Source organism: Macaca mulatta, chromosome 11 (genome assembly GCF_049350105.2).
Source record: "Macaca mulatta isolate MMU2019108-1 chromosome 11, T2T-MMU8v2.0, whole genome shotgun sequence".
In the NCBI taxonomy this organism is placed as follows: domain Eukaryota; kingdom Metazoa; phylum Chordata; class Mammalia; order Primates; family Cercopithecidae; genus Macaca; species Macaca mulatta.
The window spans coordinates 12,944,737-12,965,309 of NC_133416.1; the positions used below are offsets into that span (position 1 = coordinate 12,944,737).

The window sequence follows — 20,573 nt, forward strand, 5'->3', positions numbered from 1 at the left end:
GGCCTGGGGCCTCAGGCTGTGGCTTGGCCTTTTCCCCAAGAGCACTGGGGAGCCATGGAGTGCTACAGAACAGTCACTGCAGACTGAGCAGTGAACGGACAGTAGGTGGGCAGGGCTGTCCGAAAGCTAGGCCGCAGGAATAGGATATAGGATAGATGAGGAAGTTGAGTCTAGGGAAATGACCAAGACAAGGGATGCTGTTGTGGATCCCCTCTGCCTTGCAGCGCTTTGTCCATCCTCCCAGGATGGACGTCATGGCATAGTGAGACCACTCAGAGGTGCCTCCTGTGGCCTGGCCCAGAACCCCAGGGGCTGTGGCCAAATCTGCCCATTTCCCAGCACAGGCCTGTCACCCACTCCTGGCCCTAGGAGGGATGAGATTTTGGAGAGGACCATGTGAAGGGGCCCCGGTCCCACACATCTGCCCAAGGAGGGGTGGGGGGTTCAGACCCAGGCTTCTTCCCCAGGGGCATTCTCTGACTAGAAGGAGACCCTCCAGGAACCCAGCGCCCAAGCCCCCACTGCGGGGAGGGGCACAAAGAGGGTGGTGGGGGGCAGGGCAGGGAGGGGAGCACAGGGAAGCTGGCCCATGGCCGCAGCAGCCCCTGTCCTTGGGATCATCTGGTTTCTTGGCATCAGATTCTTTGAGCTGCTGGGCCTGGGGTCGTCCCAGGACTGCGGATGGCCCAAGTCCCAGCTTGAGCCTCTCTTGTTGGGTGACACGTCTTCCCATCCCTGCCTGCACACCTCCCCAAAGGTCATCTCAACCCCAGCAGAGGCAGTACGTGCAGTCTGGGCTATTCTTCCTACTAGGGTGGCTTTCATCATCTGACCTCTGCCTGCCCCGAGTCTTCACTCCTGGCCTTCATCTGTCCCCTTAAATGTGACCACAGCAGCCAGAGCCCGTTGTGTCACCCGCTTCCCTGGGGCAGGGTTTCAAGGTCTCACGTCCCATATGTGGCCCTCTTGGCTTCCCCCGAGCATCCTGACCTGGTGGGGTAACCATGGCCCTGGCCACCCCACTCACAGGGCCCGGTGACATTGCTGCAGTCACACCCTCTCGACTGTCGGACTTACTGAGAGAGCAGGGAAGGAGCCAGATTCCATGGGGACCTAGGAGACTGGCTCCAGTCTTGGCCTCAGGTTCACAGAAGGAAAATGGGCCAGTGTGCTAGAGCCATGCTTCTCAAAGTATGGTGCCTAGACCAGCAGAGCAGCATCCATGTCACCTAGGAGCTTGTGGCAAGTGGGAGTTCTAGGGCCTGGCCCAGGCCTGTGGAGCCAGAAGGTCTGGGGGCAGGGCCAGCAAGCTATACAGACAGGCCTCGGGGTGACTGCGATGCCTGCACATCTTGAGAACCATCGGCCTAGATAGCCTCTGAATACTAACGTCTCCTGGTGTGTCTGGAGAAGACAGAGGCCATGTCTGGGAGGCAGGGGAGATGGACTAGCACACTCCTCCTGCCACAGGGCAGCATGATGCTCGATTCCCTCAGAAGGATGTCCTTCATCTTTTCCATGCCGTGTGTGTTCACCCTGGCCCTCCCAGCAGCCTGGGAAGGGCAGAACACTGCACACACAAGGGGGCCATTCCCAGTCCCCACATTCCAGATTCATCTGTCACCAGACCCACGGGAGGAGGCAGACTGGTTCCAGGAGGATGAGAGCCCTTGTTCTGACACCTGTGTCTGATTCCAGGGCCTACAAATCCGCTCTGGACTACACCAAATGAAGTCTGGGGATTTTCATTGACCTCCAGAAGAAAGAGGTGGCGGCACATGCCTGGCTGCAAGCAGGGAAGATCTATTACATGCAGCAGCAGAGCGAGTTGGTAGACCTGTACATCCAGGTGAGTGGCAAGGGCTGCAGGAGGGGCCCTGTGCTGTTCACTGTCTGTCTGTCCATCCATTCATCCATCCTTTTATCATCCATCTCTTCACCCGTCTATCCATCCATTCACCTGTCCATCCACCCATCCATTCATCCGTCCATCATGTTTACCTGTTCATCCATCCATCCTTCCATCATCTACCCATCCACCTGTGGGTCCATCCATCATCCATCCAACTGTTCATCCTTCTGTTCATCCTTCTATCCATCCTTCTGTTCACCTGTTCGTCCATCCATTCACCTGTTCATCCATTTTTCCATTATCCATCCACCCACCAATCTACCTATTAATATATCCCTCCATTCATGTCCATTTGTTTATCCATACATTGGTCTATCCACCCATCTATCCATCCATATGCACATACATCATCTACCCTCCACCCATCCATACATTGTCTACCTACCCATACATACACACATCATTCTAACCACCCACCCATTCATCTGTCCATCCATCCATCCATGTCTATACATCTACTGATCCATCCATCCACTCATTCCTAAGCCACTGCTGAGCATCTGTTGTATGCCTTTTCTCTCTGTCCAACTGGTTCCCTCATATCCTCCCCCAATGGCCAGCATCTTCTCCCTGAGGGCAGAGGCAGGGCCCCTCACAGTGCCCAGCACCTGCTGGTGTACAGCACATGCTCAAATAATGTGGCCACTCAGTTAACACACAGAAGAACCTGCTCCAGGCGACACGTGGCACATCTCCTTACAAAATGCATCTATCGTAGCGGCTGTTTTCAGAGGCTTTCCCAAACAGTGTGATCTGGAACAACTTGTGAAGCCCATGAACCTGGTGAAGCTTTCATCATTGAGCACCTGCTGTATACCTCCTTGAGCTGAGTAGAGGGATCAAGAGCTCATGGCCAAGAGGGGACCAGGCCCACCCACACACAGTTGGTGTGCAGTCCGGAGCTGTGGCAGGGATGTGGCAATGCAGAAAGGAGCCAGGGGATGGGCTCCCAGCAAGCTGGGGGCCACGGAGACTGGTTTGAATGCAGGGAGAGTGGGCTAGGGCTAGCCCTGGTGGTAGGATTCACAGGTGTCGGGCTCCCGGGCTGCAGCTGCTCAGTCACCTCCTGGCACTCAGGTTCATCAGTTCATTGTCCTCATGCCAGTGGTGGGGGCAGCCCTAATGCCCAGGGTCTGAAAAATGCTCAGGTGTACCTGCAGTGTGTGACAGGAAGGAGGCTGGCGAAGGTGGGCGTGGCCACCTCGCCAGGTGTGGGTCTTGAGGGAACTTCTGCCTCCTTTCAGGGGCACAGAATGTGGCCCTGTACACAGGCGACCCCAACCTGGGGCTGGATCTGTTTGAGGCAGCTGGAGACATCTTTTTCAATGGGCCTGGGAGCGGGAGAAAGCCGCGTCCTTCTACCGGGTGAGCTGGCCTGTGGGCTGATGTGGGTGAGCCTCAGGGGGCACCTGGAGGGCTGAGGCACAGGTGTGGCAGGGCAGAGGCCTCCCACCTGGAGGCAGGGCCACCTATGCACATGCTTGGTTTCCTAGTGGTCTCACCGGGAATGATACTGTGCCCGGGACAAATGCTTGGGGCCTGGACAAGGGAATGGCCTTACCCTTGCACCTGATGCTCTCAAGCAACCATGAGCAGGAAGTCCTGTCCCCATCTTACAGATGAGGAAACTGAGGCTCAGAGAGGCACAGGGACATGTCAAAGGACACAGCATGTCAGTGGGAGGTCCAGGACTGCATGCATCCCAAAGCGGGGACGGCTTCTCCTTTCCTCTGAGCTCACGGTGTGGCTCAGTCCTGGGCACAGATAAATATGTTTTTAGAGAGGAGTGCTGGCTCCCCTCAGTCAGACCCCCGGTGCCCAAGTGGAAGAGGCTGGGTCTGAGGCTGCCGGGTGTAGCTGGATGGGCCTCGGGTGACTCTTCAGCCCCCAACTTGGGTGTTTGAATTGTGCTTTATCTGAGAGCAGAGCTGCGTCGAGATCCAGGGGTAGCTGGGGCGTGGGAAGCTCCAAGCACATGTTCGGGCTCTGAGGGGGGCGCTTGGGAAGGTGGGTGCTGGGGGAAGCCTGACCCCACCTGCCTGTGTGGTAGGACCGGGCCCTGCCCCGGCAGTGACTACGGGCAACTGCAAGGCGGAGCTGTGGCTGTGCAACAAGCTGGTGGCACTGCTGGCCACGCTGGAGGAACCCCAGGAGGGCTTGGAGTTTGCCCACATGGCCCTAGCACTCAGCATCACTCTGGGTAAGTCCCCTGAGCCCCCACCCTGCCAGGACCCACACTTTGCCAGAGCCCAGCCTCCAGGTCTTCAGGGAAGGAGCTGAAACACCTGCCAGATTTTCCTGGTCTTCTGCCCAGGCAGGCAGATCTGGCCGGCTGGCTTCCCCGTCTGGCCGTGGGGCACATCCCGAGGTCTCTCACGCGGTGCAGAGCCCCCTGCCTGGCTGAACTCTGCTTCCTCTGCCTCTTCCCGCTGCTGACCACAAGGGCTGCCCAGTGTGGCCTGTGCCTTCCAGACATGCCAGGCATCTCGTTGGTCCCTGTGCCTGGCTGAATGGCATATTCCGTTTCTCTTGTGCCCTTCCCACCCTCATAAAGCACACAGCTCTCTGGCTGAAGTCCCAGTTCCCCTTCCAGCAGCCTGCCCTTTAAGGTCGGGCATCCCCTGGTGCTGTGCCAGGGTTGTCTGTCTTCCTCCAGAGGCAGGGAGTCCTGGACAGGCCGCATGCCCCAGCGCCTTGTGCCCCGGGCCCAGTACACAGTAGGTGTGCAGCTGTGTGGGAATGCATTGAATGCAGGCTCCACGGCACTCGCCCTGAAAAGGGAAAGATATCGGAGACAGCCAAGGTGGGTTTGCACATCTGTGGGGGGACCTGGAGCTGAGGCACGCAGTGACTCCCCAGGGTAGGGGGCTCTGATCGTGACACACCCAAGAGTCGGATGTCACGTCTGTGGGTTGCCTGGAGCCCTGGTGCCCGGGAGCACCTGGACTGCATGGCTTTTGGGCTCCCCTGGTTAAAACCAGTGAGCAAAGGCAGGTGGCTATGTGTAGGCAGAGCTGGGCCATCCAAGTCCGACTTTGCCAAAGCCTCACAGTAGACGGGGGCAGGCCTTATTTGTTCTGCTTTGCAGATGGGAAAGTGAGTCTGGGAACCCGGAAGGGACTGGCCAGAGCTGCCCAGGTGACTGCAGGTGCCTGGAGGCAAGCCAGGGGCTGCCCGGGGTCTGCATACCTGCTCCTAAGGGGCCTGTGCCCTGCCTGCCCCAGGAAACCACGTCCTCACACCTGCCCCTTTGGCCTACACCCCAGGGGACTGGCTGAATGAGTGCATGGCCTACCACCGGCTGGCCGCCCTGCACCACCGGCTGGGCGATAGCGAGCTGGCGGAGCACTTCTACCTCAAGGCCCTGTCGCTCTGCAACTCGCCGCTGGAGTTCAACGAGGAGACCCTCTACCACCTGAAGGTGTACCTGGTGCTCGGCGACATCATCTACGACCTGAAGGTGGGTGGGGAGGGGCAGGGCTCGGGGTGTTCCCGGCCCCCTTGGAGTGGGATCTCCACCCAGACCCCAGAGGCCTGGGTTCCAGCCTTCCTTAGGAATGGCCCAATGGCCTCCCGGGAGCTCTGCACCTGGCTGGAGGAGCCGGCAAGGTTAGCAGACACAACCCAGCTCCCAAGCTGGCCAGGCCCCACCAAGAACTCAGTCTCAGCCAAGGAGGCTGACACATGAGCGGGCAATGGTGGCCTCTGGGTAAAGGGGGATCGTAGTCGGGAGGCCCTCCTGGAGGAGGTGACACCAAAGCTGAGTCTTGACAGTCAAGTGTCAAGTTGCATTTGACAAAAACAGGGTCGGGAGGAGGACATTTAGGAGGATGGCATCATCCTCACGTTGAATCCACGTTGCAAGATCCAACCCAAATCCCAGCGCCTCCTCTAGGAAGCCTGCCCAGGGTGCCAGCCTGCACCGAGCAACTCCTTCCTGGAGTCCCGAGACACCTTGAATCTTCACATCACCCAGGAAGGGTGGGGTGGGGCCAGTGTCTTACCGTGTGCTTCACAGACAGGGAAACCCCAGCGCAGGGCAGGTGCAATGGGGTGGGGCCCAAGCCAGCCAGACTGAGGCCTTGCTGGGTCGGGTCTGTCTCGAGGGAAGGTGCTGGGACCTGTACTCCCTCTGCCCCCAGCCCTGGAGGAGTGGAGAGCTGGGAGTGGCAGACTCAGACCTGGGATGTCTGCACCCCTCTGGCCAGCAGGTGCCCACCCCTCCTCAGCATCGCACTGGCACCGCGTCAGTGCTCCTTATGGGCTGAGGGGCCAGGGTGCTCCAGTCCAGGGACAGATCTTGGGGACCTTAGAACAACATGAGGAACTGGGGCAGCCTTAAGACCCCACCCCGAATCCCCCACCACAGGCCTGGGGCTGCCCAGGAGGCCCCCGCCCAGTGCTGGCGACACCTGGTGCTCAAAAGCTGTCACGGTGGCCTCCCAGGTCCCAGCCAGACAGGGAGGTGCCAGGTGTCAGGCCCAGAGGGACACTGCTCACTGCTCAGGGGCTCACCTGGGATCCAGGGGACGGGCCTCCCAGAAGGGGCCTTTCTCTCTCTTGGTCAAGCCTGCCGCCCACTCCGCCTGCCCAGGAGGAAGGAAAGGGCCAAGTAGTACCCGAGATGCCAACGTCCACGGTTGGGGTCGAGGGGCAGAGGCCTCCTTCAACCTCCTTCCCATGCACAGCCCTCTGGGCCTCATCGTGACTATGCTGTCCACAGGAAGGCCCCCTTGGAATTCCCAAGGGAGGCTGTCTTTCCAAGGCCACACACTCCTCCTTGTATAGGAGGCTCTGGACCCAGGGCCCAGAGGAGTGGGAGAGAAAGCCGGGCTGGATGGGGCCTGGAAGGCTGGCGGAGACGCAGGGGTAAATGGGCATCCTTGTCGATTGCCTCTAAAATGGGGTCCCCTTTAGTCTACACATGAGAATGAGCCCTGGAATAGGGTGGATTAGGTGTGTCCTGGCTCAGCCTGCCACTCACTAGCTGCTGCACACACTACAGGCACATTGACATGTACAGGCACACGCACTCAGGCACACACACACACACAGGCCTGCCTGCACTGAGCAACTCCTTCCTGGAGGACACACACAGGCGCACACACACGCATACGCAGAGACATATGCTTTGGCTGGCTCCTTCCTGTTTACTTGGGATGCCCCCACTCCTTCAGGAAGCCCTTGCCTCCCACCCCTGGCTGAGTCTGGGGCCTCCTGGGCCCCCCACAGGCTTCTGGGCTTCCCTCTACCACAGCCCGGGCCACCCTGTATGGTCAGTGTTCACTCCCAGGTCCCTCAGCCTGGGAGCAAGGATGTTAGGCTCAGCCATACACCCAGCACAGAGTCCAGTGTTCGGCTGGGCGGTGACTCAGGGCCTTCTCACGCCCCTGCTCCGTGTGTGGGGCGGGGCAGTCAGCGAATGGACTGCTGCATCTTGGACTTTGTCCTTGGGCCTGGGAGCCATCTTGAGATGGTAAAGGGGGACAGGCCAGGCTCCAGTCTTAGGTCCCTTGGGTGACCCCCATGTGGAGGCGGCATCTGGGGAGAAGCCGGGTGGGGGATGGGACGGTCAAGGAGGAGGTATGGGAGGCCAACCCAGGGATGGTGAGTTTGAGCCAAAGATGCATTGAAAACAGGAGTGGATGTCTGGGGAGTCACACTCCGTCAATATTTCAGGGAACATTGCCAGAGAGGACACCTGGGAGATGGTTGTGTACCTGGCCTGGCCCTTGGAGGGCCTGGAAATGGTCAGCAAGGACAGGGGCCAGAGGGGAGCCTGGGTCACTCAACGCTGTGCCCCTGCTGGGGCTTGGAGCCATGGGTCCTGCATGGAACTCTCAGAGCAGGCAGGATCGGCCCTGACCTCAGTCCATGGGGAAAGCAGCCACTGCCTGCAGAGAGGGTGGGACTGGGGCAGGAGGCTTCATGTGAGTGGGGGCGTAGGGACACTCAGGAAGTATTCCAGGGGTGTCAGGGTCATCCCCACCTCCTGCAGCTGAGACCACAGCAGTGTCACAGGCTTCAGGGCTCCTGGGGTGAGCCAGGATTGGCTGGACATATGGAAGGACCCGGAGACAGGAACGGCCTCTGGGAAGACAGACTCTGAGTCCCCTTCAGGATCCGTTTGATGCAGCCAGGTACTACCAAGCTGGCATTGGCGGCCACTGTGGACCTGGGCAACAAGGAGGCACAGCTGAAGATCTACACACGGCTGGCCACCATCTACCACAACTTTCTCCTGGACCGCGAGAAGTCGCTCTTCTTCTACCAGAAGGCCAGGACCTTCGCCACAGAGCTCAACGTCCGCAGGGTCAACCTGCCTCCTCTGCCACTCTGCGGGTGGGCCCCCTTAGGTTGGCCCCCAGCCACCCTCGCTGAGGACAGCATCCGAGGGAGTGGGTTTTGTGCAAGGAGGGTGGTCTCCTGCCTCCCGTGGCTCATTTTCTGGGAAATGGAGGCATGAAAGCAGGGGTCAAATAGCAATATTTTTTTTTTTTTTTTTTTTTTTTTTTTTTTGCAATAACCTACCGAAGTCCCCGGGGCATCCTTCCCTGTGAGCTTCCTGGGGTGTGTCTAGGGGTCAGCTCCTTCCCTGGTGGCAGCCCTCTGATCTTGGGGATAGGAAGGACCCTGAGTCCAACACACCTGGGCCATGTCACCATGAGCCTCGGTTTCCTTGGTGGCCAGAAGGGAGATGGTGAACTCCCTGGGCAGCTCCCTGCTCAGAGCTTTTGCTGTAGGTCTCATGCCACCCTTGCCTTTAACCTTCAGGCCACTGTGCCCGGATGTGGGGGCTGCTAGTGCCCCTGTTCACCATTGAAGAAACAGAGGCACAGAGAGGTTAAGTGTCTGGCCCACCATCACAAAGCAGGTAGGGGCGGAGACAGAGCCCAGTACACTGACCAACACACCACCCTGCCAGCCTGCTGCCAGGAAGGTGTCCCCCATTAGGACCCAAGGTCAGCTCCTGATCCTCTCTTGTGGTGTCAGGAGAGCCACAGGCCAGTGAGGGTGGCCCCGGGGATCCCTCACTCAGTGTCCTCTGCTCCCAGACTTGGCTGGGCCGAGCCTGGCCAGTCCCACCTTTGGCCACTGATCAGCCCTGCGGGAAGTGAGATGCAGGGATCTACACAGACTGCCTATGTAGACGCCGCTGCCCAGTGTTGAAAGCCTTATCTGGGCTGCCCCCCAAGCCGTCCCCACATACCCCTCCTCTTCCGGCCCCCGGCCCTCATCCCAGTCCCAGGAATCCAGGTTTTCCTTCTTGGAATCTCTTGGCCCCAGGGAACACGGCTCACACGGTCTCTTTGCCAGTTTACAGCAAGGAAACCGAGGTTCAGAGACTGTGAGTGTTCCACGTGATTCTCACACACACTGTACTCTCCCGGGCCCCTCTTTTAAACACTTTAAATTAGGTGACATTCACATCGCATGTGATTAACTATTTCAACACAAATCATGTGGTGGCAATTGTGCATTCACAGTCCTGTGCAACCACTCACACCATCTAGTTTCAAAATGTTTTCATCTCCCCAGAAGAAACCTCCCATCCTCACTAAGCAGTTACCCCTCCTTGGTATCCCCCAAGCCCCTCGTTTAATGAAAGGGGAAACTGAGGCCCGGAGAGAGACTTGCCAGTGGGCGGAGCTCTGAGAAGGAATCAGGCACCCATCTGCTGCTTCAGTCCTGGTTTGGTTTTCCACCCAGCAGAGGTGACAGAGCCTGGAGGTTCTGGGAGAGCCAGAGCCCTGCCCGGAGCCTCCCCACCAGGAGGCAGCAGAGAGCTTTCCAGAACCTGCCGCCGGGCTGGCGGGAAGCAGTGGGTCAGATCTGCTGACAAGCCTCATTCCTGTTGACCCCAGATCGCTGTCTCTGTGGGTTGATCTTGGGAATTGGAGGCCGCATGATTGGAAACATGAAGACGGCTCGGCCTGGCTGGAGCAGCGGGAAGCGCCGTCACGTTTACTGAGGACACAGACCTCCTGCCCGCTGGGCCGAGCCTGCAGCCATTCTTCTCAGGGTGGGGTCCGCAGGTCCGGGTTGCTCTCGGCCCCCGACCCGCCTCAGAGTCTGGGGGACTTTGGAACTGTGCCTCCCCATCTCCACCCACCGTGGCTAGTGCCATGAGGGGCCTGGATCCTGGGATCCTGTTCCTCTTGGGCAGCAGAGACTGGGGGACCAGAGGAGATGATGGGTCTTCAAGCCCCACATTCAAACCCCAGCCCACCACTCAGTCTGGGGGTACGGGGTGAGGGAGTTGATTTCTCTGAGCCCCAGTTTGGTCACCACTAAAATGAGGTCGACCTACTGGGGCAGACTGCCAGCTCCAGGGCTAATAGAGGCCTATTTCCTACTGACAATACTTCTTACTCCTAGGAACAGCTCCAACAACCACACACTAGAGAACATTCAACCCACGCCAACTTGTCAGAGGCACGTGAACCAGAGCAACTCCATCTTGAATGGGGGCTGGGTAAAGGGAGGCTGAGACCTGCTGGGCCGCATTTCCAGGAGGCTAGGCATTCTTAGTCACAGGATGAGATAGGAGGTCGGCACAAGATACAGGTTATAAAGACCTTGCTGATAAAGCAGGTTGCAGTACAGAAGCCAGCCAAAGCCCACCAAACCCAAGATGACCACGAGAGTGACCTCTGATTGTCCTCATGGCTCATTATGTGTTAATTATAATGCATTAGCTGCTAAAAGACACTCCCACCAGCGCCATCAGTTTACAGATGCCATGGCAACATCTGGAGGTTACCCTACATGGTCTAAAAAGGAAAGGACAGAAACTCTCAGTTTTGGGAATTACTGGAACCCCTTTCCTGGAACACTCATGAATAGTCCAACCCTTGTTAGCGTATGATCAAGAAATAACCATGAAAATGGGCAACCAGCAGCCTTTGGGGCCACTCTGCCTATGGAGCAGCCATTCTTTTTTTTTTTTTTTTTTTTTTTTTTTTTGGAGGTTGCCCAGACTGGAATGCAGTGGTGTGATCTTGGCTTACTACCACCTCCGCCTCCTGGGTTCAAGCGATTCTCCTGCCTCAGCCTTCCTAGTAGCTGGGACTACAAGCACCTGCCACCACACCCAGCTAATCTTTTGTATTTTAGTGGAGACAGGGTTTTGCCATGTTGGACCAGGCTGGTCTCGAAGTTCTCACCTCAGATGATCCACCTGCCTCGGCATCCCAAAGTTATGGGATTACAGGAGTAAGCCACTGCGCCCGACCAGAGTAGCCATGCTTTTAATTCTTTTCTTTCCTAATAAACTTGCTTTCACTTTATGAACTTGCCCCGAATTCTTTCTTCTGTGAGATCCAAGAACCCTCTCTTGGGGTCTGGATCGGGACCCATTTCCAGTAACTTACTTAACCTCTCAGACCCTTCATCTCTTCATCTGTAACCAAAGACAAAGCCTCCCCCGACGTTCCAACAGTGAGGAGAGAACGCATGGGAAACGAGGGGCACGGAGTTGGTGTGCAGAACCAATGTCACAGACTGGCTGTCAAGCCACTGTCATATTGGAAGTAATATCATGCTCTCGCCCACAAGTTATGAGGAACAGTATCACAGGGGGGTGTGTACCTTCTCTGGTAGTGGGAGTAGCATCATCATCTCTTCCTTTAGATGACAGGAACAATATCACAGGGTGGGTGTACACACCGTGTTTTTGGAAGCAATGTCATTCTCTCTTCTAGGTTTTACGATGCATACCACAGGCGGGGTGTACACCCCTTGTTATATTGGATGAAATCTCAACCTCTTTCAACCTGTATCTTTAGAACAATATCCCATGGGGGTTGTACATCTCTTCAATATTGGTAGTAACACCATCTTCTCCTTTCCTGGATATAAGAAACAGTATCACAGGAGGGGTGTACACCCCTTGTAATATTGGTAGTAATATCACCTCCCCCCTGTGGATATTAAGGACAAAATCCCAGGGTGGCTGTAAGGTTCCTACTTTATTGGGAGTAATATCGTCCACTCACCCCCTGGATAAGAGGAACCATATCAGAGAAGAATTGTCAACCCCCTTCGATATTGTCAGCCGTGTCATCTTCTTCCCGCCTGGATATTAGGAACGATGCCCCAGGGTTGGGGGCGGTGTACACCCACTGCGATATCGAAAGTAAAATCAGCCTCTTTCCCGCTGGATATTAGGAACTCTATCACAGGTGTGTGTGCACCTTCTGGGATATTGGGAGTACTATCAGCCTCCACTCCGCTGCATATTAGGAACAATATTTGGGGGGCAGTGTGGTTACACCCCCTGCGATACTGAGAGCAATATTCTCCTGTACAGTAGGAACTACATCACAGGGGTCTGTACACCTTCTGCGATATTGGGATTAATGTTATCCTCTCCCCCACTGAATGTCAAAAACAACATCCCAGAAGGGTGTACACCCCCTGCGATATGGCCAGTAATATCATCGTCTCTACCTTTGGATACTAGGAACATCATCACAGAGGGTGTGTACACTGCCCTGCAATATTGGGCATAATGTTATCCTGTCTTCCCCTGGATATTAAGAACGATATCCCTGGTGGTGGGGGGTGGATTACATTAAGAACAATATCACTGGGTGGGGGTACACCCCCTGCGATATTGGGTGTACTATAATCCTCTCTTCCCTAGGATATTAACAATATCACAGGAGGGGTGTAGAGCCACGGCCCCTGCGATATTGGGAGTAATAGCCTCTTCGACCTGTGGCCTTTCTATGGAATCTCCTATGACGGCCTGATAAACAGTGTCTGAGCAAAAAATTGGCTGGCCGGGGTAATGCTGCACCACGTGCGGGGTGCGAGGGTGGAAGCACGTGTGGACATCTACAAGGTGCTGAAGGAGAGTGAAGCCAGTGATGACCGGACCCTAATGGCATTCAACGAACAGGAGTCAAGCGTGGGGCCCAAGGAAGTCCAGGAAACCAGCCGGGGCCAGCCTCGGCAAGGCCAGCATAGCACTAGGGAACGCAACAGGGAAAAGCCCAGGAGAGAAATGGCCCTCAGCTCAAGTGGGAGGCACAGGAGGCTTCAGCTGACCTCATGGCCCCTCTGCTCCCTTCCCTGCACTGGAACTCAGTTCTGAAGGAAGAACCCGGAGCAGAACTACTGTTTTCCGAGGTTCTGTGCCACGCTGAACTAAGGAGTCTTCAACAGGGCTGGGAGTTTTCACCACAAACTCTGGAGCCCTTTTGGATGTGAACATCTAAGGTAAAGGCCAGCGGCTGCTCTCCAGGAGGCGCCAGGCAGCCAAGCCACTGACGTGACCCCAACGTGCCAAGGTGGCCGCCATCCCGTCTGCAGCTGAGTGAGGACCCTCTCTGCAGCAAAGGCCTGTGGAACTACCTGACCATAGAGGTGGATCAGCTTATCAGGGACTGGAGGGGCCACCATGCGGGTGTCAGCACCATGCCCATGACCGGCAGAATCCACTCCCCCCACAGCACATGTTGGTGAAGCTGCCTGCCGAGGAGGGCATGATTTCAGCTCTCTAAAGAACCTCTCATCTCACCAGGAAGGCTATGGTTCCAGGCAGCGGCCCCCAGTGGGCACGGCTCTGTCCCAGAGCTCGTAGGTACCAGGCACTCAAACCCCTTCCTGCAGGCTCCCGCAGCTGGCCCTGCAGCCTCGCTCGTCAACGCAGGCAGGAGAGGCCGGCTCCACAGAAATGGTGCTAACGCTCCCCTAGTCTAGGTGGCATAGAAACAGGACCCCAAGGACTGGATATATCATCTCACTTTCAATCAATAAAGACAGGCTCTCCCTAAGGCAGAGAAGCTAAAAATTTACCCTGTTCTGGCCAGTATGACCGACATAAAGCCAAGCTAGCAAAGGGTTGGGGGGAAAGAGTCATAATAAATCTGGCTCATTCTTAGCACAGAAGAAACAAGTTGCTAAAATAAAGGAAAGAAAGCAATGGGAGGAAACGGGGTTCTCTTACCTGGACAACAGCATTCAGGCCAGTGTCCGTGCCCAGGCTTATTTCTGTCCCCGGGACATTGTTGCTAATCGTGGCTGGCACCACACACGGGGGATGCAAAGCTCCTGGTGGTGGCCTCATGCCTTGGCCATGTCACACGTGCTCTTGTAAGCATGAAGCAGCAGGGCCAAGCGGTTAGCGGGGGTGCTGGGTGCTCACCTGCCAGCCCCAGGGCCTGCGCTGAGGTCCAGGAAGCGACAGGAGAGGCCTGAGTCACCAGGGGAAGCCCGTTCATGCGGGTCAAGGGGCCCAGGGGAGCTTTGGAGGTCATGTGGGAGCAGGACAGGCCTCAGTGACACGGGGCTGCCTGGGCACAGCCCAGGTCCTCATGAAAGGGGAGGCCTGCAGGCAGCACAGCAGGGTGGGTGTGAGGCAAGCAGCAGAGCAGGTTGCAGGCAGTGGCGAGTTAGTCACGAGCGGGACAGCTCAGCTCTCGGCATCTCATTGTGGGTAAGGGAGGCCAGGGCGGTCAGGACGTTTAAAGGCAAAGCCAGTCCTGTAGCTTTCTGCAGGCAGGCAAGGATGAGTGGGATGGGGCCCACAGCTGTAAGGACCACACCAAGTGACCGCCATCATCGTGCAGAGGCGGCCTCCACGCGCAGGCAGGGAAGGAGGCAGGCAGCTGGATAACCGGGGGGCCACACTCAGCCCCGGGCCGCATCTCTGCTCTCCTGCGGGAAGCCGCACACAAAGCCACACACGCGAGCAAGAACCTGAGTTGCTGCTCTGGGGTTCCACTGGGAAATGGGCTCTGGTGTCAGAAATGGGAGCAGTTCTCAAGCTTGTGTGCACCGGGGTTTTTCAGACTCCACCTCAGGGTGTTAACCAAGGTAACAGCCGGACAGGTCCACACGCCCACTGTTCCCACCTCCAAGCGGCCCCACACAGCAAGGTGTTTTGTCATCCACTTGGTGGCAAAACCAACTATTTATGGACTTGGATGTGTCCCTCTTCCTGTGAATATCCCCACATCTGCTGCAGAAATGCTACTGTTGGGACACAGGGCGGGGCCCACATCTCCCCAGGAGAGTTGGACAGTGAGCGACCCAGGCTCTGCAGCCCTGGTGCAACCCAAAGCATCCCAAGGCCAGGAGCCCGTGTGTGGGCAGAGGGCTTTGGACAGTGAGTAGAGATCCGTGGCAGGTGAGTTCACAGCGTGGTGGGTAGGAGGGTAAGGTGGGTGGGTCAGTGCTGGGTGACCACGAGGTGAGCTGTGAGCAGGGGCCCCCGTGCCCCCATGGCACAGCCTCCACATCCACCCAGGCCCAGCATATGCCCAGCTCTTGGGCTGCTCTGTACAGGCTCTGGCCATGGCAGTCTTTGCAGGACTTCAATCCGAATGCCAGCCTGCTTCCCAGCCAGAAACACTCATCTGGGGATACTCACTGGCCTGGTGCCCAGGATGTGGCCCCCTCAGGACCACCACATGCGGGGCTCCTTATGCTTTTCAGAGAGGTGACGTCACTCCTTTACTGTGGAATACCCTAGCTCAGGACTGACCAAGACTGGCTGGACCAAGACTGGCTGCGGGGAGCTGGCTGCTTCTCCAAGAAGCCCTTGCTGGAAGCCAGAGGCTGTGGGTGACCTGGGGCCAGGAGGGGCCTGAGGCACACAAGAGGGCAGGTGGGGGGGTCCCAGCTCCTTAACTCCACATTGAAATCTGTGGGAATGGCCACATTGCTGCAAATCCTCTCTCCCCTCTTCCCTTCCTTCAGTCTCCAAAAAAGGGCAAGGAAGCTTCAAGACAGGGGAGACCCTGCCCAGAAAAGCATAAAACTCTCAAGACCAAACACAGCCGGGCCCCTGGGTCTGTGGTGGGGCCACTATGACAAGGAATTACAAGGCTGTGGTCACCGCCACCTTCACGACACCTGACAGCAGCGTGGCACCCACCTACTGTGTTTCTGATGTGACCTGATCAAGCTTACAGGACAGAGTAATGCACCAGCCAGCGCTAAGGAATGAAGAGTGCAACCGAAAATCCCTGCAGCCACATCCTGACAATGTGTAACACCTGCTCTGAGGTATTTCATTCATTCTGTTCTGCCCGGAAGACCGACTCGCCAGCACCGCATAGATTCTGAGGGGCTATGGCGTCAGCTAAGCATCAATGCTGGCAAGAAGCAAATCATCAGTGAGGATGAGGATGAGGACGCACGTGTCCAAAGCAGATGACGACTTCACCACATCAGATCCGCCCAGGACTTCTGAAGCGCAACATGGCCACGTCCTGAGCCAGACACCTACTATGGAGCTCGCCCTGTGCTTGGAGGAACTTTCCGCAGCGTCCCTTGTCTCCAGTCCCAGGTGCTGGAAGCATCCCTTCTCCCAATTCTAACCAGAAACCTCCCTGGACGGTGCAAACATCCCCTGGGGCACAATCACCCCATGAGAATCACCAAATTGACTGAACAACTGGAGCCATCCACAGACCCCAAACATAAATGCTGCCGAGGGCCAGGCCAGGAGTCACGGGTCACAGAGGGTGTGTGGCCAGACAGGGAAGAGACGCTCACTCCCACACGTCCTCAGCCTCTGACGGCTTCAGGACAGTGGCTGGAGTGACCTGGAGTCACCCACGTCAAGTTGCCTCATGCCCTCATTTTTTGAGTTCGCCACCAGCTCCTGTTCTACGGCCAGACGAGCCCAGTTCAGACCCAAATTCAAACCTTCTCAGGATTCACCCTGTTTGGCCGTCAGTAAACAGGGCTCTGAAGAAAACAGCTGCCTTGTCCACATCTCGGTCCCTCTCCCTTCAGGGGTCCACAGAGGGATCCTCGGTGGCTTTCTCGTCCCTGCCCCGGCTCCTGAGCAGCTGCAGCATTTGCCAGGGTGACCTCGATCAGCTCAGCCGGCGTCACTCACCCATCACGAGACTAGAACCACAGCACTCCCAAGACAGCCTCATTCCTCGGAGCTCAGGATCAGAAGGGCAATGAGGACACACACAAACACAATAAGGTGGCTCTGTCTGGCCAACGGGAGGCTCAACTAACTACACGCTCCAGTTCTTTCTCTATTGTAATCAGTTAACTTAAGGTCCGACACAGTGGCTCATCCCTGTAACCGCCGTGCTTTGAGAGGCCAAGACAGGGGGATTGCTTGAGCCCAGAAGTTCGAGACCAGCCCAGGCAACACAGGGAGACCTCGTCTCTGTAGAAATACAAAAAATTAGCCACGCACGGTGGCATGCACGTATAGTCCCAGCTACTCAGGCGGCTGAGGTGGGAGGATCACCTAAGCCTGGGAGGTCGAGGCTGCAGTGAATCATGATTTCACCACTGCACTCCAGCCTGGGAAACAGAGTGAGGCCCTGTCTCCAAAAAAAAAAAAAAAAAAAAAAAAAAAAAAATTATTTAACCTAGCTTTCAGAAACTCGAATGAATGAAAAACTGAATTTAAAACAATCGCATAATAAAATCACACAGTCCCTCAAAGCGGGTGGAACTGACCATTTGTGGGGTGTTTGCCTCACGTGTTTTGGTTTTCAAATTTTGACCCTACACATTTGTTACATATTTACAATCTAAAAAAAAAAAGTTATTTATAGCAGAGGACGCTGGAATTAAAGAGAGATTTTCTTCCTGAATGAAAGTGTACATCACATACCACAAGCATCTATGCTTTGTGTGGAAACTTGAAAATAAAGCGTCACAGGGAGATCAACACCAGCTTTGTCCCACATCTTCAGATGCTCAGCTAACTGCAGTGACTGCTCTCAAATTCTCCACCCATTCCCTCTGGGCAAGCGCCAATTAGGTAACGATTAGGGAAAAAAGAAGCTTCAATCCCTCCCATTGCATACCCAACTTTCACAGACTCAAAAATCCAGCTAAAGCTGGTGAAAGAGCAGTGAAAGCCATGCTGGAATCCCCCCCTCTGTGAAACAGACACTCATGTTCACGTTCCCAGCGTGAAGGTCAGCCCAGAGCCGGGCTGGACCCACAGCAGCAAAGCCGTGACGCCCGTCACCAGGATTACAGAAGCAATGTCTAGGTCAGAGATTAGTGACTGCCAAAAATAAGGTGAAAGTTGCCCCCAAAGCCAGTGAACACGGGAAAACCTGGGCAGGTTTCCTTCACAAAGAAAGTGAAGAAAGTTTAAGACACTCAGAAAAGCAAGAAATGAGTGCTAAGCATTTCTAACCATTAGAGCTGTATGTTAAAATCTTGTTATTTTAATTACCAGTGCTCAAAATAAGTTGCATGCCAAGGGTTTACAAAAAAAAAAAAACTTTGAAAAATATTCGTGAGAACTAAGTCGCACAAGAAAAATCAAAACTTGAGAATTTCTGGAAAATTTTAGACATCAAGTTTTAAAAAAAATGAAATGCTTCCTGCGTTAGGTACGGATCTTCAGATTCCCACGTGAATCACCAAGTGTGACACACAAACATGAGGATAGGCATATATTTCTTTTAGCCCAGAATAGCGGTATGTGCCTGTGGTCCCAGGTACTCAGGAGGCTGAGGTGGGAGGATCACCTGAGCCCAGGAGGTCGAGGCTGCAGTGAGCCGAGATCACACCACTGCACTCAAGCCTGGGTGACAGAGTAAGACCTTGTCTCACAAAGAAAAAAACAAACAGAAGAGTATGTTTCAGTATTGTCTCTTGGCAAAAAAACTAAACTAGTCCCAATATTGCCTTAGATGTAATTTAACATCCCCAGTTTACAAAGGGGAAAATGAGGTCAACAGCCAAGACCAAAGAGATAACAAATGCAGTGGTGCGTTCAGGACAATGACTACAATTATAAAACATTCAGTTCAATTTCTACCCTCAGCATCAAGGTAGGGGTTCCTCATAATGGGAATTGGAGGCTCAAAGAAAATTTAGGCTCAACATTTAAAAAAAAAAAAAAGCGGATTTTAATGCTGGTGCAATCACAGGAGACTGCGGCCCAGCCATCCTCAGCGCTGCAGGTACTCACGGGCACATCCGGGGTCTTGGCCACGCTAAGTCCGGGCCGGTGGCCACACAGAAGAGGCGATAAAACTTTTTTGGGAGTGAGATCAAAAATGTTCAGTCTAAAAACCTACTTTTCCAGGGGGGAGAAAAGAACGAGAAGCTCTCATTCAGGGTATTTGTAAAAGGCTGTTTCTAGCGCACTGGTAGATAATAATGGCCGGGGCCATCGGGTTAGCGTCAGCGGGCGCCCACCTGGCGGGGCGCACTGGGACTTACCTCAGTGATAGTGTTCAGGGCTGTGTCTGCCCTGATGCTGAAATCGGAACGCGGCACATTGCTAGACACAGTAGCGGGAACCATGATCATAGGCACAACTCCTCGTACTTCTCCCAGACGGCCGACAGCTCCAGGAGTCCCATCTAAATTGACCCAGTATCTGCACGCTGGCTGCTCAGAGGCCATGGTGTGGAACGGCCAGGACATTGCTTAGTCATACGGGGCACAAGCACCTCACTTGCCACTCCTGTGCTTCTATTTCATCAAACCCTATTTGCTCCTGAATATTGACCATAGCAAAGTCATTAGCCTTGGAGATGCATTTGAAACATCAACTTGCTTTGTTCAAGAGGTTTAAGACACACGTAAGTCTTTCTTGCCATGCTCAACACACACAGCCTGCGGTTTCTGAAGTCAGTGTTTCTGGAACAAAAGCCTTGGCCTGCCCCGTGAACATTCACGCTGAGCACACTGTGGCGAGGCTGCTTGGCAGCCAGCAGGGGGCAGGAGAGAGCCACAAGTGCCACGTGGGGTCCCTGCAAACTGCACCTCTCTCCCTCAATCAAGGGGGGTGCCTCCTGCCCATCCAGCGGCTTCCTCCAAGGCCTTCCTCTAAGGCCTCTTTAGCTGCCAGGGCACTGACTTCAGACTGCTCAGCCAATGGGGCAACAGATTCAACAGAGTTCCATGTTGTTAAAGGAAAACTTCTGTTACCAGGCAACCTTAGTATCAGATTCAAGGTAAAATAACCAACAAGATTGTTTCCAAACCAACATGCTACTAGTGCCTTATCCTTCAATGCTGCTTAAACATGGGGAAGTGTGAGGAAAAAAGAGCATGGCACTTACTTCTTAAAAAATAACACCTCTTCCAGGTTCATGTTACCCATATCATAAAGACTTAGAACTGTGGATTCCCTACAGAAACGTGTAGTGGGGGTGGATCCCCACCGCTGACCCAGCCTCCCCCCAGGTCAGTCACCCCGCTCACCACGGGGTTCACACCTCTCCAGACCCTGTCACCTCAGCAAGGAAAGGTGGCGTCTCTGAGCTCTCTTCACAGGTAGCACCCGAACGGGAGCTAGAGAGACACACAGACACACCCATAACTGCTTTAAAATCCTGAAATGCAATACATATTCAAGGACTTCATTGTTAGTTTTTTTAAAACTGTAAGAACAGAGTGAGCCTGGTTTTAACCTCTCTGCCACAACAACACCGTGTACATCTGTCTTTTACTGTTTGTTCCTTCTCCAGCAGCTGCTGCCTGGCTGGCCGACTGCAGAAGAAGAGTCTCTGGTACTCCCGGTGGGCCCTCGGGAAAAGCGTGAGCACCACGATCAAGTCTCAGGATGCCGCACACGTTAGGGTCGCCCACAGACCGCCATTCCCAATGCCTAGAAGGCACTGAAGGGGCCTCCTGCTCTTTGTAAATGTCAACTCTCCTAAGCTACGCTGTGTAGAAAATTTTTAATTGCAGTCCA

General features: G+C 55.2%; 1 protein-coding gene across 10 annotated transcripts in view; it reads left to right on the top strand.

Moving 5' to 3' along the window:
- The window catches only part of LOC144332790 (SH3 domain and tetratricopeptide repeat-containing protein 1-like), a 291,300-nt gene extending 270,727 nt beyond the window's left edge, over positions 1-20,573 (top strand). Inside the window, exons 3-7 of one of the 10 annotated variants that reach the window (XM_077953625.1) lie at positions 1,699-1,849; positions 3,157-3,277; positions 3,963-4,112; positions 5,179-5,372; positions 20,350-20,573. In XM_077953625.1, coding sequence (XP_077809751.1) covers positions 1,811-1,849; positions 3,157-3,277; positions 3,963-4,112; positions 5,179-5,372; positions 20,350-20,457 — 612 coding nt within the window. In that variant the 5' untranslated portion in view covers positions 1,699-1,810 and the 3' untranslated portion in view covers positions 20,458-20,573. Of the gene's footprint in view, positions 1-1,698; positions 1,850-2,738; positions 3,278-3,962; positions 4,255-5,136; positions 5,373-7,591; positions 8,441-20,346 lie in introns of those variants that run through there. The other 9 variants (XM_077953623.1, XM_077953624.1, XM_077953617.1 and 6 more) reach the window with 9 other exon arrangements.